This window comes from Bactrocera dorsalis, chromosome 2 (genome assembly GCF_023373825.1).
Source record: "Bactrocera dorsalis isolate Fly_Bdor chromosome 2, ASM2337382v1, whole genome shotgun sequence".
NCBI classification, from domain to species: Eukaryota; Metazoa; Arthropoda; class Insecta; order Diptera; family Tephritidae; genus Bactrocera; species Bactrocera dorsalis.
The window spans coordinates 10458381-10484236 of record NC_064304.1 but is presented as its reverse complement, the minus strand read 5'-3'; the positions used below and the strand labels follow the sequence as shown (position 1 = coordinate 10484236).

Genomic DNA, 25856 nt, shown 5'->3' with positions numbered 1-25856 from the left:
ATCTTTGTGACATCGTTGTTGCGAATTTCGGGAAAAGATCTTGTACTACATCCTCACAAGACCAAATTAATGCAAGAGTTGAAGCTGCTTGAGCACCAGAATCGTCGTATGTGCGTGAATTGGTCTGAGCTACAACTTGAAAATGTTTCAGATTTCATTGAAAAATTATCTTCAGCGTTGAGGCTCATATCTGGCTGAATGGCTTTGCCAATAAGCAAAATATGCGTTATTGGGCAGGCAGCAAACCACACGCACTATATTAGATCCCGATAAAATTAAGATTTGGTGCGGTTTATGAGCCGGCGGCGTCATTGAGCGGTACTTCTTCCATGATGATCAAGACCGGCACATTACTGTGAATGAGAATCACTATAGCTCAATGATAACCGAATATTTTTGGCCCGAATTAGGTGATATGGACTTGGACACAAGTAACACAGCGAATGTCACAGTGGATTTATTGAAAGCGAAGTTTCTCACGAATGTTATCTCACGAAATGACCCAGTCAATTAGCCGCCTAGGTCGTGTGACTTGACGCCGTTAGACTATTTTCTGTGGGGCTACGTCAAGTCTATGGTCTATGTCAATAAGCCAGCGGGGATTGAAGAACTGCCTACAAATATCAAACGATAAATTTCAGCAGTACATAACGGCATCAAGTGTACTATGCGCAGGAATAAAGAATTTCCTTGGTATTCCAAATTGTTTTTCCTTTAAGAAAAAAAAAAAAACTTTTGTAGCGTTCTTATTAAAACTTCATTTTATGATGCTTTCAAGTTGGTTATTTCTTCTAATATCTACTTAGTTGCCCCCTTTTTTTCAGTATTCGAGTATTTGAACCAATTCAATTTAGATTGCATCGAGCAGCTTTCGTATATGGAGTTCCCAGTTGCATTCCAGCTTTTGTTTTTCGCTTTTCGCTAGGAAAGCAGCGAAAATTTTTGTCAATTTTGAAGTAAATCGGTTGATTAGAGCTTAAGCCATTGTGAAAGACGCTTCTACTTGATATTAAAATGGTTGTTACTTATTATATTTTTATATTTATATTTCGAATATTCTTCTGAGGAGATACTCGTAAATATTAAATGATTGATATTTGAAAAAAATTATTATTTTTATTTTTTTTTTTAGTTTTTGGACTTGAAAGTTGTGTATTTTTGCGTATATTTTATTAATTTTTGAACTCGAAAACCACCTTAAACAACAGCATAACCGAAACTCATGCGCAATATATTGTAGCATACTTTTAAGCGCGTCATCAGCTAACTTTCTTCATAGCCTTTTTTTAGCATACTTTTTTGCGTCATCATCTAACTCCCTTCTTATTCTTTTATAGCATACTTTTAAGCGCCTAAACGCATTAATGAAAAAAACCGATGCATTCGTTTATATAATATAATTATATTTGTTTAATATTTTTAACTCTGATTAGCACTTTTGTATTTTAGTTACTCATTTCTACAGATCAGGTTACCTCTCTCTACATATACATACATACAGATTTTTATACAGATATCATATTTTTAAAATATTTGCTTACTTTGCTTTAATGCTTGCTTTTTTATTTTAATTTTGTTTTTATTATTTGTTTTGCTTTCATTAAGTTTTCAATTGCCTTGCTTTGACTCTGTTGTGTTATATTTATATATATATAACTGTTAAATACATACATAAGTATAAGCTAACATTATGTTCATATATCTGCAGCAACAACAATTCAGTGTCCACTATTACATGCATTATATACTACATATGCCATTACTGTACACACATTACTATATTATTGATAAATACAATATTACATACATACAGGTATGGTAGTATATAAGTATTAGTATATGTTTGTATGTTGTTGTAAAATATGATTTCAGTACACATACAAGGGAAAATTCTTCTAAAATTATATATATTCACACGTAATTGAATGTAATTGGCAATAGATTTTGATTATTTGACATTTCAGTTTGTATGTGTGTGTGTGTGTATGTGTGTATGCTCCCCAACTTAAGATTCAGCTTAGTGTTTTGCTAACATTTAGTAATAATATAAATTAAAACAGTTTGATCATTTGCAACAGAGCGGCACATTTGAAAGCCAGACGGCGTGGAAACTCTGCCCTGTACCCAACCAATCTGGCTTTCAAATCAGCCAATCGTTCATTGCTGACTAGTAATAAATGCTAATAGTAATATAAATATATATGTATATGTGTATATTTTGTTTTCAGTTGACTTTTCGCAATTTTTTTTCGTGGGTCGCCACCAAAAGTCAAATGATGCCCGCATGTAAATTCAACTTTCAGTTCGCACGCTTTCACTCGCCGACCAAAAACGAGCACTTCCGATGTACATGTGTTTGCGTTAGTGTTTGTTCATGATTGCTGTTTTATTTTTGTTTTGGAGGTGTCTGCTTGTGCATACGGCATTTAACGGCGTCCCAGGCCGAAACCGTATCGGTGTGGTGGTGGCTCTTGCAGCGAGCGTTTGCCCAAACCAAAGCTGTAGGGTCGGTTGCGTTTCTCGTCTGCAATGTGAAATTAAAGCAATGAATATTTTTATTTTTATTAAAAAATTTCCGTGCACTCACCAAAAAATGCCATTTCGTTAGCGTTGCCATTCAACAAGTCATCGATGTACTGATCTTCATCATATTCACCACGCTTGCCCAATCCGAACGAGTAGGGCCTTGCGCGTTTGCCCAGACCGAAATTGTAGACTGGCAGACGTTTCATCCCGTTGCCGCCGTTGGTGTATGTGTAGGCGCGACGTCCCAAGCCGAATGCATAACGTTCCATGCGTTTGTCATAGTTCGCGCCATCGCCCAAATCATTGTCTCGCATATCGTCATTATCGATTTCGCTGAGTAGTGTATTTGGTTGCTGTTGTTGTTGTTGTGTTAAAACTATGCCCGTCGATTTTGCGTCAGCGTAAGCGATGAGCGCTAAAAAAGCGGCTGAGGTGGCGAGCAATAATGTCGGCGCATACAGGGTGCGTTGGATGGTGTGCTGGTGGGTGGACATCTTGCAAGCACTGATATGAATGGCTGTGTGACTGTGTTTGTGTGTGTGCTTGCGTAGTTAGGGACCGTTGTTTGTGGTGGCTATTTAAGCTGAAATATGGAATGAGAAAGAAAGAGAATTAAATTTAAAATCAGTCAAACCGCGTTTGACATGTGGTATGAGTAACATCGCTCATTTGAGTGAAACGGCGTATGACATGTCGTATGAGTAACATTATTCATTTGAATTTGCAATCAAATTTATATTTTGTTTGTACGTTCGAAGTCAACAATTTTCCTCTAACATTTTTGAAAATGAAGCAGATAATTTTCTGTTTTGTTAATAAAAATCTTCAAACTTAAATTGGTGAACAAAAATATCTATCAAATACTGTTTGGTGACCAAGAAGGAATCAAGCCAATGTTTGGTGTCTTACATATGTAGTTTGTTTTAAGAGGCCGAGCGTTGTCATGATGGAAAACATCGTCTCGTGCAGGTCTCGGCAGGGTTGCAAATAAAAAAAATGCATTTGAAAAATATTTGAAATTTTTTCTTTTCTTTCAAAGTTATCTATTTTATGTACAAAGATACACTGTTCTGATTTAAACACGGTCTCTTATTTTTATTGAGATATCTCACATATTGGCCGATATATGCGGTATAAAGTCACCCGGAAGTTCGAAAATCTTTATATTAAGTATATGGAGGCTAAGGGAAGTATTGGTCCGATTCAACCCATTTTTGACATACAGACATACCATTATAAGAGAAGGATTATTTCTTAATTTCAATCATTTATATTACATTTTTTCGATCAAAAGTCAACTATAGGTACCGGGGTCTAAATACTCGGTACCTCGGGACTGGGACAGTTTTATTGGATTTTTGGTCATTAGAGTGCACACACTAAAGACATTATTCGAGCAAAGTTTTATTACGTTATATTAATTGATTCTTGATTTGTGTACTAGAAACTGAACAAGTCAGGTGGAATTTAAAATTGTGTTACATGGGAAGTAGGCATGGTTTTGGTCCACTTTCGAACATTTCCACGACGTGATATAGGCATATAAAAAAATGCACAAAATTTTGTCGACATCGGTTATTCGGATCGCGAGATATGAGATTTCACTAAAAAGGGGCGGTGCCACGCCCATGGTCCAATTTTCAAACCAGTTCCCCTTTGGTACTGCGATGTTCTGTACCAAAATACTGCTTTATATCTTAATTTAGTCCTTTAGTCCTTTTTCGAAGTCCTTGTATTTTTTTGTTGCTTCAACTTTCTCCCCTCAGCATAAAATGCAAAATCGAATTGTAAAATGTAAGTAAACAAAATTTTCAATAAATTATAAGATAGACATTCCTCAGTGTTGCTGATTGGCTCACTATGTGGGGGGGAGCAAGCCATACGCACACACATATTATATATGTACTAAACAAATGTGGGTGATGTTGCAGCAGAAATCAATCAAAATGGAATTTTTACTTAAACTCACATGACTAAGAGCAAATTCAATTTGTTTTCTTGCTGTAGCCGACTCTTCAGTGCTGAGTGCTGACTGACTACTGTCTTATTAACTGGCACTAACTGGCAGTTCGCTTCATTGTCACCATTTGCGTGCACATTGCTGCCAACGTTGATTGTCAGCGTGTCAACGGCGAAACGAGCGCTGCAAACGCTGCGAAATACTAGTAATACGCCACGCAGTGTGCTTAGTATGCATGTTAATGCTTGCAACATTTAGTCGAGTTAACTCGCTACTCAAAGTGGGTAAATATTTTCAAAGAATTAACGCTTTTGCCGTTCGCGCACGTGGCATACACGACGGAGCTTTAAAATGGCGAAATATTGCCATGATAAGGGCTACATAAGTATTACATCACAGCGTTGGCGGTGACTTTTGAATAGTAAAGCGAGAGACATCTGCTTTTGTTTGCTGCTGTTAGTTGTCAAGTCAAGGCGAATACGCTAAATGGCTATAACGGTCACTGCGTGCTTATGTTAAGTAGATAATGTCTGAATGTGTAAGCGCATAAACTATCGTGTGCTAAGGATATTGGATTTTGTTAAGTGGTTAATAAGCTTACACACTTTCTGATATATTTATACTTATAAATTGGCTACTGGAATTAACTTCAGATTTTTAGAGCTGCTAATGGTGTGAAAGAAGTAAAATTTAAATTCAGTATTTTGCATTTTTCAACTTTTCAATAAGATTTCTAGGTTAAGCTCGGTTTCAGCTGCTTAACCGTTGTTTCAGAAGCTAGCGATGGTTTTGATCCTTTGAAGTATATTATTTTTGATTTTTTACTTAAAAGTCGGAAATGCTTTGGCATAAAATATATTTTTTTTACATTTTCTGGTCTATGAAGACGACAGTCAAAATTTTTGAGTTTCATTATAAAAAACTGCTTATGAGCGTGTAAAATGAATATTTAAAATTTCATGATTTTGCATAAAGCAGTTTAAGGGGTAGTTAAAATTTTCAAAAAATTTATTTTCGTTTTTTTGCATTTTCGTTAAGTGTAATATCTTAAAAATATTCCCTGAAAATTTCACGTTGATCCGACAATTAGTTTTTGAGTTATTCGACAAATAACAAGGAGAGCTCGGGCACTTCTAAGCAAAAAGGCAAACTTTAAACGCGTTTTCTCAAAACTATGTTTTTTGAAACGGTGGCAACTGTAACTCGAAAACCGTTAAGTAGATTTTAATGAAATTTACACAGCTTTTAGAATACATAATAAACTCAGGCCTGATTTTTATTTTTTCGAAAATTTCGAGATTTTTAAGAACAATTAACTGTTGATTTTTTCGCAAAAATGTAGAAAACAATTTCCTGAGGACGCCATTTTGTTAATTTTGAAAAAAAAAAAAAATTCCTTCGATCAGGCCCGGGATTATCTATTTATAAAACTATTTTTTTTTGTCCGATTGTTTTTAGATGAATCTCCAAGGACTTATGCTTGTCACCGCAAGTACCTTTTTTGGAACAGGGTCAACAAAAACAACTATAACTTTGGAAATAATTTTTTTTTTTTTTGAAATTTTCGTGACTTCAAGTTAACACATCCTATAATAATGTCATATTACTACTTTTGTAAAATAACATGATTTAATAGCAAAGAAATACTGAAAACTCTCATTTTTTCATGCCTCTGACTACCCCTAACCCCTTAAGACGGATGATCGGACGACAGCACAAATTTTCATTTATTTAAATATGCATGCATACGTATGTAGAAGAAGAAATCAAAAGAAGAATGTTTATATATAAATATTGCATAACTCAAACTTGATTTTCATTTCCTAAAGAATGCATAAAACAATATTGCGCCGCTTGAAGAACGTTGACACATCGCAAACAACAACACTCTTCACACCTGGCCAACTGTGTATAGTACACTCCACGAATGTTTATACTGGTGATTTTCACGCAAAATATGTTGCATAGCTCTAGGCGTTCGCGTTCGCTGCATGTTATGCGCGCTTTTTATGTGTCCATGGAGTTGTTGTTTGTGTTGTTTTGGCTGATAGGTAAAAAAATGTTGAAAGGTGTAAAGACAAGAAAAATTGCAACAAAGCGCAACAGAAAATAAACAACAACAAAAAACGGAAAATAAATAAATAATGAAAGCGACTGCAAGACACGAAATATCTTCAAGAAGAGCGGAAGTTATTATTCGCTTTGGCATAAACGAAAATGTGAATGCAAATTTTCTTAGGTGTATGCGTCTCCATAACGCAACGAGCGTCGTGTTTTATGGGCAAATAATGTTGCAAGGGGGACAAAGCAAGGGTGGAACGAGGCGACTGGCGTTGGCAACTGAGTAGAAGAAACTACAAAGTCAGTAAGGGTAAAAATGCAAACACTGTTAGTTGACATAAAGATGCGAAAAACAAATTAATTTGCCACATGAGTGAATGCGATAAGCGCAACGGCAGCAGTTGCGTGGAGTGAAAAGTCGTGTCTCAAAGTCATTAAAGTCATCATTAAAAGTCAATTGGCAGATTTGATAGTGCAACACTTACAAAGGTGTGTGAAAAGTAGATAAAAAAAACAGCCAAAAACAATTTTTATGTTTATTTTACCTCCTTCTTCAATGTGCTATACCTAAAAGTGACTACAGTTATCTTCTCTAATCCAGTTGCCTTGAAATTTGTTTGCTTATTGACGTTTTACAAGTTCAGTTTACAGCCTCCACGCTTTCATTTTTGGTGGCGGTTTAGTGTGAATCACAGCGCACCACTTTATTAATTTCTTGACCCCTTAATCCTTTGCATGCTGCCAAATAAATTTGTTGTGCGCCAAATTTAGATTGCACGTGTCCTTCGACTATTTTGACTATATAAGCACACTCTACTCAAATCTGCTGGGCAAACTTTATTTTTTATGTGCTTTTTAAGTGAGTGCGAAGCATTATGAGCAGCAGATTTTAACTGGCAATAATATTTATGTACAAAACGAGCGCCAAAGTGCTATTCATAACGTTAGATGCCCATAAAAAATGTTTGAAGATTTTTACAAAATGTGGAACAAATTATCTTTTAAGCGTTATTTTGGTGTTAAAATACCTAAGATTGATGGATATAAAAGAAATAATCAAAAAAATATGTGAAATGGCACGCAACCAAGGAAAAATTACGTGGCCTGGGTTCTATAGCTTTCGAATGAAAGTGTACACCACTTTCTTCGTAAAGAGTTTAGCCCTGTAACAACTTCGAATACGAATGTAGTAAAACATTAATACGGAAGACAATATTTGAATAAAAAGACTTAAATATCTATTTATATATTTTGCAAGTATTCTCCACTGGATTTGAAGCCGAAAACTGGCGAATTAGCGAAAAAAGTAAACTTGCAGTCAAAGTCGCAAAAAAAATGACGATATTTTTTAAGGGGTTACATGGGTTTCACGAATTCAAAACAAAAAAAAATACTTTTATTGCCTTATTTAATTCTAAATCATCTCTAGAATATTGTCCTAATATCGCAAATTGAACCGAATTTGGAGATAATTGCGTGCTCAAGGTGAGGTAAATGGTCATTTAAAACTTCAAACTCGTTATTCTCGAAACTGAAATGACTTTCAGAAGACTTCTCGTGAACTACTCAACCGATCTTAACATTTTTTTTGTTCAATTACAATTATGGCAAAAATTTCTAGAAGATTTCACCAAACCTTGCATTTTTTTGTTAAAACGTCTGCCAAAAATACAATTTTATGTTATTGCAACCTGTTGCCACAGAGTATAATGGTTTTGTTCACTTAATGGTTGTACGTATCACCTAAAACTAAGCGAGATGGTTATGTGTATATCTTCTTCTTAATTGGCGTTGACACCGCTTACGCGATTATAGCCGAGTCAACAACAGATCGTTTGCCATGGTCGTCATCAAAAGGAGGGTCACTCATCCGAGGCTTGTTGTTCCTTTTCTTTGGTATGATTTTTTTTTACGTGGCGGGTCCCAAACCAACGCACAACCCTGCGGAGGGGATTTTTCGCCTTCTCACTTTAGTTTGCCTTCAAACGGATGTTCTTAGTCTACCCAGAGAGTACTTGGTCTAGGACCGGAAGTCGTGAGCTGCTTGAGCCATATGTAAAATAATCGTTTCTGGCCACTCCCAAGTGAATGGCGCTCAGAGAACTCTCCTCACTTGTGTGAAATCCTGCACATGACTCCATCTGTATATCTTATATGTATATACATACACTTTTTACGCTAACTAATGATGATTTTTACGCAAAATACATAATTTAAAATGTGTTGGCTTTTGACCGACTAGTCTTAGGCCTACAATATCTTGCAATATTTGACACTGTCGCTTACTCATCAAAAGCGCGACACTACACGTTCACAATTATTTTCTTAAGATTTCAGTTGTAAATAATCAAAAATACAAAAATTATTGCCAGACAGCAGAACATGTTTATTTATGATAGCAAGCAAGTTGCGAGTCTACATAAAATTATGATTGAAATTCGCATTAATAGCAACAAGGAATATGCATTGACATCTCTAGTCTTGCTTTCGCATAATTTTTCTTATTTATGCGCACTTTGCCACGCAACATTTTCGGTTGTATCTTTGTTGTTGGACATTTTTGTGTCAACAAAGGATTATGTCGCCTAAAATAATTGATTGACTTATCTGGGAAATGGCATGAACACGCTCTCCTTTGCTGTTTGCTGAAATCTTAATGTTTTTAGCTCTGCTCAGAGCAATTATTTATGCACAACGTAGGTTTCAACAAAAACAGTGGTTCAATGTTTCTATATATTTTGTTCAATTGATATAATTGGCAATTCTAGCAGTCATAAATAATGCATAAATATACCTACAACTTAATTTTCAAAAAACTCCAGTAGTAAGCACACATGCAACTGGTATAAATGAGAAAGGCAATTCCCACGACAGCCGGTTCTACGCACCGGAATTGACTCGGATTTTATCCGACCAAGGGCTGTTTTTTCGGCGATCTAACAAAACAAAAAAAATCTAACAAAAAAGAAAGACCTGTTTAATCAGATAGAAAGAATAGTTAGCGGTTGTAGCAACTTTATGAGGTATCTAAGGATTGCATTATGTTGGGAAGTCGAAAAAGTCTTTTCGTATTTTGTCAATAGATGTCGTTGCAGTCGTATATCTCCAGTGCTACCAATCACATTGTGTCATACCATATAGTGTTGGAAAGGTGAGATTTTAAGCTTCATTTAACCAAAAAAAATTAAATTCGGGGAAGTTGAAAAAAAGTTACAGCTGTTCAAAAATGAGTGAAAATAATGAAGAAATTCGCTATATTTTGAAATTTTTGTATAAAAAAGGGAAGAATGCCACACAAGCCACCAATGAAATTTGTGAAGTTTACGGAGACGATGCTGTATCAGTTCGTGTAGCACAACAATGGTTTGCTCGCTTCCGTTCTGGAAATTTCGATGTGAAAGTTGCACTTCGCCCTGGTCGACTTATCGTTGAAAAACTCGATGAAATTATGGAAAATATTGACCAGGACCATCACATAAGCAGCCATGATATCGCTAAGGAGCTTAACATTCATCATCAAATGGTTTTGAACCTTTCAAAAGAAGGCTGGCTACAAAAAGAAGCTCGATGTTTGTTTATCACATGAATTGTTTGTGAAAAATTTAATGGATCGAATTAACATCTGCGATTCTTTGCTGAAACGAAATGAAATCGAAGCATTTCTGAAACGAATGGTAACTGGAGACGGGAAGTGGATCAAATTCGACAATAATGTGCGAAAAAAATCATGGTCCAAGCGTGGTGAAGCTCAAAAAATGGTCGCAGAGCCAGGGTTGACGCCTCGAGAGTTTATGCTGAGTGTTTGGTGGGATTGGAATGGTATCATTCACTATGAGCTATTCCATCCAGGTCGAACGATTGATTCTACATTTTACTGTCATCAACTGATGAGATTGAAGCAAGCAATCGAAAAAAATCGCCAGAACTGATCAACAGAAAGGGCTTCGTCTTTCATCAAGACAACGCTAGACCACACACATCTCTGATGTTTCGGCAAAAGCTGGCAGAGCTCGGCTGTGAAGTTTTTATACATCCACCATATAGCCCTAACCTTGCACCACCGGACTACCATTTGTTTTAGTCAACACAGAACTCATTTAATAAAGTAAAGTTGCATACAAGAGAAGCCTGTGAAAATTACTTTTCGCAGTTTTTCGCCGAGAAACCAGAAAATTTTTACACTGATGGAATAATGTCTCTAGTGAAAAAATGGCAAAAAATGGTCGACCAAAATGGTACATACAGGTATTTGGATCACTAAAGTTCATTATAAATATGAAAAAAATAAGTTGAATTTTGATTAGAAATACGAAAAGACTTTTGCCGCTCGGTTACCAGAAAAAAGCGCTAATTTAATCACTGAAAATGGTCTCCTTTTCCATATTGAACTCCGCAATGATAATTTCTCTTTCACAACTTCGCCAAAGACATTGAAATAATTTAAACTTCAACCGCTTTTTATCTTTTAATTGAAATTAGTGAAAAGTTTCCCTATTACACGCAACACAAAATGCACGGTCAGAGCCATAACGTTCTTATCCTTAGTAGTGCCGCACTTCTGCTATTATGATTATTCCAACAGCAAACTATGAAAGTGTAAATTTCAAATGATAACAAAACAAAGTGGCTGCGCAAAGACTGCGACTGGCCTTCTTCAGCAGTGACTATTTGAAAAGTACTGAGTCAGCAAGGATTTCTCAGCAAATGAGGACACACGAATCAACTGGCGGCATTACGGCTGAAAGCTCTGGTGTGTGTTTAAAGCGCGCTGGCGGCTGGTCAAATAGAAGCAGTTAGTTAAGAGACAGATTTGCTGCCTTTGAGACGCTTATAGTCTTAACGAAATTGGCGAACGTGCTGTGCATTTGTCGGCGTTATTTATTTACATTTGCGAAGGAGTTCCGAGTTGAACCAGTAGAAAATCATGCAATTTGGTTCTAAGTTGTACTTTAGGAAATAGGGTCGTACTTGTGTTGGCTTACAATATGTGAACGTAGTCATGAGATTTGGTTGAACTTGACTTCCAGGACATACATATGTTTGTGCTTCTGCTAATTGGCGTGACCTAAATCAGTTGTTCGGATTCCAAGGCATTTTAGATCTTATGTAAATATAATGAACTTTGCAGTGAGATTTTTCACGACTGGGTTGAATCTATGAAGGAAAGTTGAAGGAGGAGTTTTCTGCAAAGAGCTTTCCTTAAAGCTTAACTGTAAGCTACCGGACTTCTTCTTCTTTCGTGTCGGTTATAGCCTAATTTACAACAGGGAACCGGACTAATGTAGTATTTTTTTAGAAAGAAGTTGGTGCTAGTAAGGTATTAGTTGATACATTACTCCGGAGTACAGTATCTTCCAGAGAGGTGGGCCCTCATTCCCACCGCAGCAGTAATACCATAGTGAACTCGCTAACTATGGGCTGAAAGGTCGTCAAGGACTTTCAGTCCTCACAATTACATCCACTTACTTCATATTCAGATTCCTTGGGTGGCGGGTCATAGCGCTTTGGGTGGGAACTTTGGATCTCGAATGCGCTTGCCTAGCGTTGATTAACAAGCAACTTCTTAGCGATTACGAGGTTCTTTGGATCTACAGTAGAATACAAGAGATCTACTGATCTTCTTGCTATTAGAAAAGTGCATCTTGAAGCAATTTTAAGAGTTCTTAAACGACATTGTCCATAGGCATTCATGCGGAAAGGTTGAAAATTTTATCGGACGCAAGTTAAATAGTAGGTGAAATAAAAGCAACCACGTTATTTTTCTTTAATTTTCGAGCCTTTGCCAGAGTGAGTTTGAAACATTTCGGTAGTTTTGCTTTCTTCGATTCAGGAGGAAATTTTGATAAACTCAAAGGGCTTAGTCGACTTATGAATGATCAATTATATAAGAGTTTTACCTCGTTCTAAGCGGTCCAAATGAGATCCCTGTTAAGATCGATTTCTTAACCTAACCCTAACCTATAATGCACTAGAGGTGACTGGTTAAAGGAGATAATGTAATGTACTTTAGCTGATGCATTTTTGGCGTTATAATAAGCTATATAAATTTCACAGTTTGTTAAGAACTGTATCAAAAGCAAATTACTAGCTCACCAGCTTTTACCAGTTCAACTCTGTCATGGATGTTAAGCGGTTGGGTATCTTTTGGAAGGGCACTGAGATGTTCGGTTTGTATACGGCTCAAATTCAAACTCAATGATTTGACAAATAATCAGTGCCATTTCCAAATAATTTGCTTTTTTCTCCCTTGCGCCGGCTAGTATCGTTACTAACCTCTGAAAGTGGCGAAACCAACAGACGAGTGGTATAAACAAAGTAAAGCGTCCTAATAATGGAGTTAAAATTAAAAGCTCTCATTTTTCTTTATTCTTGCTTTTACTTGTTCAAATTTTGCTAGTAAAAAGTGGTGAATCGTATGAGTCTATTACTTTTCTCTTTCATATATCCTTGTCACTCTCTTTCTATAATTTCAATAAAATAAATGTTAGTTTTTTGCATTAACACGTGTTCGTCTCCGGTTTAAATTTTCTATTGCTCTCGGCCTACCTCAATTTATCGCTTTAAGTCCCATCAACCGCATAACTGTGTCATAATTCTCAATAAATGTCAGCGGCGCTCACAAATTGCCGTCGACATTGTGTCATGCCGGCATTTTTACCACAAAAATCGTTCAAAACGGTAAAGAACGCGCTGATACATTAGGATGAGGTGGTAAGTAAAAAATTAGTTTATTTTTTTATTTGTTATCTTCATACGCTTAGAAAAGATATGTATTTCCTACACATTACGAAATTCGTTTTCGGTTCCAATCATATTAGTTCTTTAAAAACTTGGACTTATAGGGCTTTTTCATAAGGACGAGTCGAAATTATTAAAATTTAAGTACTACCAAAATTCGGAATCAGTGGCCTCAACGTTAAGAGCGCTGCGTTCAATTTATGTTATCGTCATAATCGTCCTATCAGATCAACAATTGAGCGTCTAGTGGAAAATTTTTAATTCACAGACCCTGTACAAAATGAATTTTGCTAAAAGATCTTGGCCTACATCCTTACAAGATCAAATTGACGCAAGAACTGCAGCCGCTTGACCACCAGAATCATCGTATGTTCGTGAATTGGGCTGACCAACAACTTGAAAACTATCCGGATTTTCATCGAAATATCATCTTCAGTGATGAAGCTCATTATTGCTTTAATGGCTTCGTCAATATGCAAAATATACGTTATTGGTCAGGCAGCAATCCACACGTATTCTATGAGTCACCCGAAAATGAACGATTTGGTGCATATTATGAGCCGGCGGCGTTATTGGGCTGTACTTCTTCCATGATGGTCATGACCGTCACGTTACAGTGAATGGAAATCGCCAGCGCTCAATTATAACCGGATATTCTTGGCCCGAATTGGATGATATGAGCTTGGACAATATGTTGTTTCAACAGGACAGCGCCACAAGCCACACAGCGAATGTCACAATCGATTTGTTGAAAATCAAGTTTGGTGAACGTATTATCTAATGGATGGATCTAATCCAAAGATTGGATGGCTTCTCAGTTTTTAGTCGAGTGAAAGGCTCGAACGAAATAAATATTTTCCAATTTGACGGATAAATTTATGTCTTTAAGCTTTTTTAAGCATTAGATCAAAATATATTTTTGGAGTATCTTAGATTTCGCTATTTTAATATAGCAACTCTTGTACTAAAGCTTCGTGAGACGGCAAAATTTTTCAAATATTATTAATTGTATTCCAGTATCTTTATAAAATTGTAGATCCTCTAGTGAACTCCTCTTTTCTTCTTTATTATTCTTATCAGAATTTGCTATTTGCTTAAAAGAAGCAAACTGGTTAAAATTTATGGAATTATATAACGCAAATTAAAGCTTATTGTGATTCTTTAAATAGTTTACGTCTTTTGTTGTTGTTTTAAATGTCTGTATATATACATGCCTGAAAGTCGCTGAACCACCCCTATGCAACTACAAGATCTAAAGCTGTGTACGCTGGCTAACAAAGAGCACATGTACTCATACTCATACAGAGATGAGCTTAAAGTCTTCGTTTTGCATATTTCTAGGCGCAAACATGCGAATATCCTTCGCCACTGCATTCTGCCATGCGACGTGCAGTCATAAGTCAGCGACTCTGTCACTTTGTGTATTTATTATAGGCGAGTGTGATAATTTATATGCGGCGGTGTCAAGTGTGCTACGCACAAATAACACTTACACATACATACATACGAAGAATTATTTGCATATTTAAGAAACTATACAAAAGAAGTTAATGTTAACTAAAACCAACCGGTAAGTGATGGAAGATGAAAAGTGAAGCCAAAGTGAGCGGTGGATTCAAAGAAAAGATAATATTTTTTTTTATAAAAGCAAGAAATAACGGTAAATTTTGCTGCACTGAGTTCTTTGGTATTCAAAAATTGAATATTTTAAAAAATTTTGAAAATTGTATATTTGAAAAAAATTTTGAAAATAGTATTTTTTAAAATATTTTCCAATTAAGAAAATAAGTTGTAACTGTGGTGAATTATGTGCGCATGCAACAGGTGTGGTGCTCTCACAAACACATACACATCTACAATTGCTCACAAATCATGTGCATGACAGCTGCAGGGCCAACAACAACGTACGCGGTAATATAAACACAATAACAATGCTAACCTCAAAAGCCACCAGCTGCGTTTATGGACATGCAAACATAAAAGAGCGTATATAGGGTTTATAACCCTTTCCGTGTGTGCGGCGCCTCTTTATGCCATATTTTGCTGGCGTCGACATGGCTATCAGTGATTTGCTGCCGCCATCGCTGGCAAGCGTGAAATGGCAAACAAGCGAGGCGTTAAAGTCAATAGATAATACTCATGGGCACATATATATATATATATATATATATATATTTTTATACACATACACACATACAAACGCACATAGTTGTAGCCAAATGTACGCGCAATAGACACGTGATAATCTGTTAATTCTCCAGCGGCATTTGATGTTTCCACAATCATTTTATTATCCATTGCCGCGCGCTATATTAAACAGTTACTCGCATATTTGTGTGTGTGTGTTATCACAGGCCAGCCTTAATAAATTTGTCAGTACAACTGGTTGGTGATATTTACTATCACGCCTGTCATATAAACAATAATTTTGTTGTCTTGCTGCAATGCTTTGTGGGGCAGCTGGCGCTTTTCTCACTATGGCTGGGAGATTTACGAATGGTGAAGATGATGACTCGCCCAGTTATTGGTGAAGGTTTAATATTAATTAATGTGAACAATAATGGATATGCTGATGACGTGCGGAAAAATAACAAAAAAGATAGTAACATCAATTTCAAGATTTCTGAGAAGAAAATGTTAGCGATGGCCAACAGACTGGTGTAAGCAGTAGTTCTTTTAAGAGTGTTGAGATGTTGGAATTGATATTTGCCTTTGGGTAAAAATATTAAATCTTTGCGTCTATTTTAGTAGGAAAGATGTAATCATTCGGAGGCAAATTCTGAAAGTAATAAACATAGACGCATAAAGAACAATGCGGAAATCGCATGAAGAAAATTTTGAAGCATTCGAATACCTGACAAAGTATTATTAGATCTTGCTTTGTGGAAAGAGTAAATTATAATATAAGTCATTCTGGGGGATGTTTTTTATGTGGCGGGTCCCAAACCCAGCGCACTACCCAGGAGACGTACTTTAGCTCGGCCTTAACGGATGTTTTTTAGCTACCCAGAAGATATTTGGTCTAAGACCGGAAGTAGTGAGCTGTTTGAAACATATGGAAACGAATCGTTTCTGGTCATTCCCAACTTAATGAGGGTCAAAGAACTTTCCTCACTGATATATGCTGTAAACGCATGGACAATAACTCCATCTGATGAGACGACGTTAAGAGTTTTCGAGAGAAAGGTTCTGCATTCTGGGTGTTACAAAATTTCGTCGCATTCCCAAAATATTTTACTAACCTTTCCTTTTACGAAACTTTCCACTTTATTTACTGCGTAATTAAATTTTTGCTAAACAACATTCAAATTAGAAGCTCTCTATCGCCATTAACTGATACATACGATCTATAAAAATTTGTGACAAAAAAGAAAAATATACAAATTCCAAAAGTCAATTTCCCAGCTTTTTTCGGGTGGTGACACTTTATTGCATATACATACTTGCTATACACCCTACTTATGTACAAAGCACCTTCTAGCACTACTTTTCCAACCCTAGTGCGAATATTTCCAGCCAATTAGCCGTGACATAATTAACCAAAATAATTAATTAACACTTTTACACCGTCATCGAAGTTCAAACGCAGACTTTGTTTCGCTTAACCGAAAACAGCGCCGCAGAATGCGTAAGTCAAGCCAACAACAACGGTAATATAAACACTAAAACAATATGGACGACAATAAAGTTTAATCCAATTTCGAGCCAGCAGCGTGTTCGGCAGCGGATGTCTCCAAGCAAAATTGTGGAGACCAAAGAAAAGCGGCTTAAGGCAAACAAGCAAAGAAGCGAAGAAGACAACAACAATAAGTGGAAAGAGTAACACCAATCCAAAGAAGTTTTGCCATTATAATAATAACGAGGGCAGTATGATAACACAGTGGATTTTGTAAGCGTATCTTTTTAGAAAATTCTTCTGAGAAAAGACCAAAAGAGGGTGTCGAAGCAGCATTTTTTTTGTAATATAAGAGTGTCAGATGTGAGAGAAATGAAAGGTTCCACCGATCCAGTTTTTCTAATTACTTGAGAGCAAATTATTCCCAAAGCAGGTAGACTCTCTGTCGTAATATTTGGTTTTGCCTTGATAAGTGAAAATATACAACTTTAAATATTTTCTTCTTATTCTTTACTGGCGTAGTCACCACTCACAGGGCTATAGCTGAGTTAAACACAGCGCTTCAGTCGTTTTTTCCTTTTCGTAATTTGACACCAACTCGAGATACCAAGTGCACACAGGTCTTTTTCTACCTGATCTCTCTAACAAAGTTGAGGTCTTTCTCTTCCACTGTTTCCACCGGCGGGTACTGAATCGAAAACCTTCAAAGCTGGAGTGTTCTCTTCCATCCGGACAGTATGACCTAGCCAGCGCAGCCGCTGTCTCTTAATTCGATGAACTATGTCAATGTCGTCGTATATCTCTTACAGCTCATCGTTTCATCGAATGTTATAATCGCCGTGGCCAATGCGTAATGGACTATAAATCTTTTGAAGAACTTTTCTCTCAAAGATTCGTAACGTCGACTCATCAGATGTTGTCATCCTCCATGTCTCTTCACCATATAGCACGACGGGAATAATGAGTGACTTGTCGAGCGGACTTTACTTTTCATTTCCTTACTTAGTTCGAAGTAGCACCTATTGGCAAGAGTTATTCTTTATTGGATTTCGAGGCTGACATTATTGTTGCTGTTAATACTGGTTCCAAGATAGAGGAAATTATCTACTACTTTGAAGTTATGACTGTGAACAGGCAATCAGTCTTACTAAAAATTAAAGCAAGGGACGGAGCCAGAAATTCAAATGACAAATTCTCTCTGAACTTATATGGCGCTTCCGATTTTGAAAAACACATCGTCGAGTTCCTTCCCAACCTGTTTCTGAACTTTGGCTACCATAAGTAAATGTAGGATCCTATAAGTTTTTAATCAACAGCTGTGAGACTTACATCCCTGTTCTATTATTTCCCATGTTTAAGGAAGGCACCAACCAACAATTTTTTTTACGGACATCGCAACATTTAAGCATTCGAGTGAACTCTATAAAATGTTGACTCATTTGACTTATATGAAGTAGACTTTGAGGATATTCAACTTTAACTTCAATACGGTTTTACGATGTTTCGATTCGAGGAGTACGAAATTTGCCGAAATCACACACGACTTTGTTAAATTTTCGTTCCAAAACAACACGTCTTATCTTACTATCCTCGTACTCGTCTATATGTGCATGCTTAAGAAACGACAAAGTTGAAAGAATTCCTAAAGTACTTTATAACAGTTTATTTAACGGATTTAGCAAATGCGTAGGTGCTGTGGAAAGCGCGAAAGAATAATTGAAGCAGAAAAAAAGTTGAAAAAGTAATTGTGACATTGGCCGGAAAGCCATAAATGAGACTTTAACAAGGACATTATCTATTCATTAATTTACAAGTGAGCAACAGAGCAAATAGGGAAAAATACCACCAAGAAGTGTGGCATGCAACAAGTGGTGGCGTGCAGCTATGCGAAAAGAAATGTGGCAATACGTCGGCAACTGTAAATGCTCGTAAGCGCGTAAGTAACCCAACTGTTGATTTGGAACTGGCCAGCTGACTGGCTAATAATTCTCGGTTGATCTTTCTCATATCCGCCGTGGCAATGAGTTTTTGTTGACAACAATGCCAATACGATTGTGTGCTATATGTGTATGTGATCGTGTTGCATGGTTCTGTGGCAGGTGCTGATGTGCGCCGTAAAGTGCAATCGTCTTTTACGGAAGTTTAGTAGCAGCAAAGACAGTCTTTTTTGCGCTTCCACAACAAAGCGCCATTCGAGCTGCTGATGATGACGTTTGCATGGCGGATGCGCGGGGTTGAGACAGGGCAACGCGCCGTGCGTTGGTGCATCATTACAATATTGCTGCTCTCCGTCTATCTGTCCGTCCGTCCGCTCATCTGTCGGCATCCGGTTAATGAACGACTTTGGCGCAAATTACAGAATTGCTGCAGCAACCGTGGCATTTCGTTCTCTGCTGCCATAAAGCAGCCCTAGCAAAAGTGAAATACGAAGAGCGAACGAAAGGTGTTGTGGAGAAAAAAAGCGACAACTTGCAGCTAAGATAACTAGAAAGCACGTAAAATGTGACGTGAATGACTCTTACGCATTTGATGTTGCAGCAAGTATTGCTTCCTAATTATTTGCCCGTTTGCATAAATAGTTGTTTGTCTGTAAGTTCAAAGAAGGACAGACTAGAATCGAAATGTATCGGCTATGGAGTTTTCTGCTTCGGAGAAAAGACTGAATTTTTTTTTACAGAATTTGAGCTGTTGAATTAATGTTCTTTGAATTATATTGGCTTGGAAAAATAATATTAACAAAAATCATAGTTCTTTCATACAAAAATTTCTTCAATATTTTTGAACAGCTGTAACAACTTCCCCGAATTTATTTTTTTTTTGTTAAATGAAGCTTAAAATCTCACCTTTCCAACACTATATGGTATAACACAATGCGATTGGTAGCACTGGAGATATACGACTGCAACGACATCTGTTGACAAAATACGAAAAGACTTTTCCGACTGCCCAATATTTCGCATTTTTCTGTGAATCCCTCAAAATGTAATGCACAAGTACCGAATCGAACAAGCAACTTGTGCATCTTAAATGTACATATAATCGCCACAAGCTCGCCAATTAATTAAATACTCCTTGAAGCACGCGATTTGCGATTAAAGAGATTTTTGAATTTAAGTATCTGTTATAGAAATATTTTTCTTGATGTTTTCACTGTAATAATTATTCGACTTAAACAAAATAGATAAATCTAGACCAACTTCTTACAAATACATTAAAGAATTTCAATTCCTAAGGTATTACATGGGTGTATGGGTTTCAAAAAATCTATTTTTTTATTGTCTTCTTAAATTCTATAAAATCTCTAGAATAATGTCGTAAATTCTCAAGATGAACCGAGTAATCGTTTCGGATAAACAGCCTTGAGAACTTGTGTACGCGAGGCTAGCTGGGCTTAATGCGCCGTCTTTCAACACGTTTTTCTCGAAACTGTGTTTTTGAAGTCGGTTGGCAAGATTTCTAGAGAACTACTGGACGAAGGATCTTTTTTTATAATCACAACTATTTGAAAAAAAATGTTGCGAAATTTTCACTGAAATTTTAATATTTTTTTGTAAAAATGTCTGTCAAAAATGCAATTTTCAGATTTTTTTCCTTCTAACTTAAGGTTTTTACTAAAACACACGTATTTTTCACTTTAGATGATCCTATAAGGAGTTATTTTGCCAATGCGGGCGCATCTTTTTTTCGAGAGGTCACCGGAAGTGGCGTCGCTATGCAGGAATTTAAATTATTTTTTTTCCAAAAATTCAAAATTTCTTTGTTAATAGTATATGTTTGTAGCAATAAAAAATTCCAATAAAATATTTCAAATTTTTATATGGGGAAAAAAATTATTGAAAAAAAGCTGCCCGAGGAAACCCATGTAACCCCTTAAATTTCTAACTTTTAAGGAGAAAGTCATAAGCTCTCAATATAACAATTTAGCAGTCAACGGTCGCAGAAATTATGTAAAATTGATTATTGCTGTTGACATACATATTTTCCGGTGGCTAACTATATTTCAAAAGTATCTCAATATTTGCTTAAACCATTTGAGAATTCCAAACTTTATTGGTTGAATGAAAACAAAAACAAAACCAGCTTTTGACTCAAGGAGGATAATGTCTTGATAGAATACAAGAACATATACATACATGCATATGAGTTTTTCGCGAACATATCTATACATACTATGTAAAGATTATATACATACATACACCTGCGCAGTTTCTGCTTTTCCTTCACATTCATGAAACCTTGAGGCGTGACGGTAATGAGGAAAGAAATTTCTTTCTCAGCACATACATATGCACCTGTATCTGTGCACCCATGTGTGTTCATATGTATGCAAATTCCAGGTACTTGTGCATCCATGTGTGTCCATATGTGAACTGCATTGTGAGCCAAAGGAAATATCTATTTCATCTTTGTAAGTGCTTTGACCAATTTGTGTGTGCATCACTTCAAAAATTGGTTACTTCATTTTTTTATCCTTCGAGAATGTGCTAGCAAATAGGCAATATTGCTAAAAAATGCTGAAATTTCTCAGTTACACGGAATTTTTGTCAAAAAGGGTGTCACAGGTTATTTTTTGCAATAAAAAGTAATTATTTTTTTTACGTTTTTTATAATCAAGCCTTCAAAATTCTACTCTAGTTTAGTGATGTATATCAGGTAAACTATTTTTTTTTTTCGCTTAATAATTTGAAAAATGTCTTAGATACCTCTAAAAAGTTTCACCCAGTATGAGTTTTTAATTGTAAAGGGTCTGTCCTTAGCCTTACATATTTTATTTTATATTTTTTCTTATTATCAGAAAGAAAAAAATGCAAGTCTCGGCTTCAACTACTTGAGTGATCCTTTAGTAAACCACTTCCAATATCTGATAACTTTGCATTTATTGTTATAAATTTGTATGCGAAAAGTTATTTTTTTTTCTCAATTGATTTGTTATAATTTCATTACGCTTTGGGCATTTCAGCCTTCAATTCTCCCCACCGCGGCCCTTTGTTTTTATTACTCAATAGAGTAATGACAGAATTGCTACAAATAACTGTACTTGTATTCTTTGTATTATCCCAAAAACTTTCACTATTATTGCTCTACTAGCATCTGCGCGTGTGTGTGTGGGTGGATGGGGCGCGAAATTGCGTGTAATTGCTGGCAGTTGTTTTGCCGTTGGTGAATTTTATTGTCTCCTCCGACTCTCGAGCTCCGACCTCTTAAATAGATGCACACACACACAGATATGCACATATGTATGTATGTGTGTAGGCAATGTTCTCAAATGTCAATCATTAGGTCAACCGAAAAGGCCATCAAATGGATGTGTCTATGTATGTACATATGTATGCACACTAATAGAGCATCATTTGATGGCAAAGACATTTCCTTGATCTCAAATCATTTGGTGTTCTTTTAAATTATTCGGTGGAAAGGAGAAGATATTTCCCTCTCTGGTTCAAGGATTTCCCGTTAATTTCCAACTAGTTGGTCCTTAAAGGTTATCATAATTTTTTTTGGAAGTTGAAAAGAACTCACAAACATTAGCGGTATTTAGTTTGAATTCACTTTTGTATATTGAATACCACTTTATATGAATATAGAGTGAGTTTAATAGAAATCGAGAATGCGATTAATTAAAATTTCAGCATCACTTTAAATTAGAGACAACCGATGGATAAAAGGTTTGACGGATTAATTTTCGGCTAATTTCAAATTTTAAACAAAATTTCAAAAGTACTTCCGATCATTAAAAAATTGTCTCTGATTTTAGATTTTGACATTTCTTCAACTATCCTTAGATAAAACCAAAAAAATCGGCTGTACGGAAGCTCTTCACAAGTGCATTTTTTATAGTCTAAAGGGGTATAACACGATATCTTTATTTGGGTCGGTCTGTATATATGGTATATTCAGCTATATGCTACATTGATCTTATCTCAACAATTTGCTTGCACATCGATACCGTAAAAACTGTCGAGATCTTAAATTGAAAGCGTACAAATTACACCTTGTGCAACAACTGAAGCCGATCGACCTTCCCAAGCGACATTGCTTCGCTCTATGGGCTCTTGAAGAATACCAAGGCGATCAGACGTTTTCAAGCCAAATTTTGTTCATTTGTTCAACGATGAGGCCTATTTCTATGATTCAATGAATATGTAAACAAGCCGCATTTGGGACGAAGAGCAACCTGAAGTGATTCAAGAGCTGCCATTTCACCCAGAAAAAACAACGGTTTGGTGTGATTTGTGGGCCGGTAAAATCATCGGTCCATATTTCTTCAAAAATGATGGCAGTGAGAATGTAACAGTCAAAGGCGAGCGTTATCGTGTCATGATAACTGACTGTTACATGCTTGAAATTGAAGTTCGTGATTTCGCCGACATTTGGTTTTAACCAGACGGCACCACTTCCCACAAATCACATCAATGAATGTATTTATTTAGAGAACACTTCGGGGAGCAGGCAATTTCCTGTTTTGCGTCGGTCGATTGGCCATCAAGATCGTATGATATTACACCGTTAGACTGTGGGGATATGTAAATATCAAGTCTAAAGCAAAATATCACGTGTGTCATTCGCCAGTTACCAGTCTCAATGCTCGAAAGAGTCATCGAATGTTGGACTTATCTGAGACGTAGCCCGGGCAACAATTCAAAGAGATAATCTTCAAAAAATAAATGCCAAAGAATCTGCTTTCGAGTGATAATAAACATTCCATTTAATTTGAAACTTTTGTGGTTTTTTCTTTCAAAAAGTAGGAAACTTCGAAATGGATCACGCTTCATTTTTAAAAATTGTCCAAATCGTCTGTTGGTGGTAATAAAATTTGAATTAAAGTTAGTTTTCACTTTTGGATTATTGAAAAACAATATCTTTCTATATACAATCTAAATTGGTTTCATCATACGTTCAAAAGACTTTCTGAAAGTGGAATCAGTTTTATCAATTCCTCAGTAGGATTCCGGAAAATGAAGTATGTTGAATGCTATGTGAATGTCACAAGTGGGCAGCACTGTATGTAGATGATTCCAAGGACCAAAACCTTTATCAGCTTAATTTAAAATATGATATTTATGGAAGATGTCTTAGAGTAATCTCTGCTTAATTTTTTAGCTACTGACATTCAGGTCCGATTTCGACGTCTATGTGAATTTTATAATTGTAAAAGAGTAATTTTTGGCATCCACGAATTCGCATGTGCTTTGGAATGTTTGAAAAAACCTCGATTGTCAAAAATCTAATACAGTTGGTACACTGCTTTTTGAAAAAAGAAACCTATTTTCATGTACTATAGTATGTCTTGTATCGACTTTTTATCGTACGCTAGACTTGTGTTTCGAAAGATTTTGAAAATTTTTGTACAAAATTATAGTCGACTGCAATTCTATATTATGTATATATGTGGATTTTTTTCAGATGCTGAATTACAATTACAAAATCTCAATTAATGTAGAAATTTAGAACGCTGACAGATAACTTCTTAGTCGTCGAATTAGTTTAAGTTAAAATGAATTTTTGATTATGGTGAGAATAAAATTTATTCTAAAACTATATTTGTCACTAATTGTTTTGAAGCTTCATTAAACGAATATAGTATTTAACAAGTATGGAAAAGCTTAGTTCTGGTATAATTGAACATTTCATTCTCTTGCAACTTGCAAGGATTAAAGCTAGGGAATTACCTTCAGGTAAATAAGGCTTGTTAGTTATGTGGGGTCTAGGGCGAGTTTTCACCCGATTTTATTCATTGTGAGTATAATTATATGAAAGATTAAATAAGTTGGGGATTAAATGCAAAAATGCTTAGTATTCCACAAAACACACGCTATATACTTTGTTCAAATATAAACATATTTAACGTTCGGCGCCTAAATGTAGGCAAATAAGTTTAAAAATATAACAAATGTATGGTAAGAAGTAAAAAGCCGCTGGTAAATGGATGTGAGAAGCTTTTTTATTAAGAAGTATTTTGTTTGGTAAGATGAATATTACCAAAAATTAAAATATAAATAAATATTTTCAAAATTCACTAATGTTTCCGATTATTTATGAGACTTTAACTACGTCGATTTTATTTATAGTGCAAATAGCATAGATTTCATTCAATTTATAGTCCACTATTTTAGCTTTTTTTAATACCAAAGTAATTACTTTTTAATAGCAAAAAATATTCTTTAAATATAAATCGTTTATTAAAAATTTTGCACATTTCACAGTCATTGCACTCGAAATGCTTAAGAGCTTATTCGCACTTAATCCTTAACTATTATTTGTTCACTAATGCTTAAACTAACTGTTAATACACACCAACACAAGCGTTAACAGCAAACTGTTGCTCTTAATGCTCAATATTAATTAAGACCGAATACTTGAACGGCTCTGGAGGATATTCTGCAGCGTTTTCTTTTGTTCGCACCACTTTTGCCTTAGTCCTGGCTGTATTGCGTTGTTCACAGGTCAAGAGTCGTATAACTTTTGAGGTTTCACGGATGCAGCAGGTCCTCTTATATTCAACAGCGGCGGCCAAATGTGTTGATAACGTTGCCAGCAACGACAACAGCGACAATAACGGTGTGAAGGCAGTTATTACACACACACACACACATGCAAATATGAAAACAGGCGTACATACTGCAGAAATTTTATTTAGCTGCAAACTCACCACACTCAACACCAACACAACGAGACTGCCAGTGGTTCATGAGCAAGCGTCAACGCAGGCGTTACTCGGCGTAGAAATGGCCGGCAATTGGTAGTTGTTGGAAATTTCACTCGTAGCTTTGGCGCGCGAATTCACTGGCGAGTGTTGGTAGCAGCATATTGCATCAAAAATGCGCATATGTTCTCATTTTGTAATGCTGAAATGTAATTTGATTAGCTTTAGAGGATTTTAAGCAATAATTTTGTGTATTGTATTTATGTGAAATGTTTTAATTCTGACTTTTTTGTATAATTAATATATTTTTG

General features: G+C 35.9%; 1 protein-coding gene across 1 annotated transcript; it reads right to left on the bottom strand.

The window, feature by feature from the left end:
• Positions 1–1382: 1382 nt before the first annotated feature.
• LOC105223651 (allatostatin-A) lies at positions 1383–25386 on the bottom strand. The gene is made up of 3 exons (XM_011201420.4): positions 25197–25386; positions 2588–3109; positions 1383–2524 (listed from the first exon to the last, which is right to left on the bottom strand). The coding sequence occupies exons 2-3, from the start codon at positions 3018–3020 to the stop codon at positions 2427–2429; spliced, it is 531 nt and encodes a 176-aa protein (XP_011199722.2). The 5' UTR covers positions 3021–3109; positions 25197–25386; the 3' UTR covers positions 1383–2426.
• Positions 25387–25856: the final 470 nt, after the last annotated feature.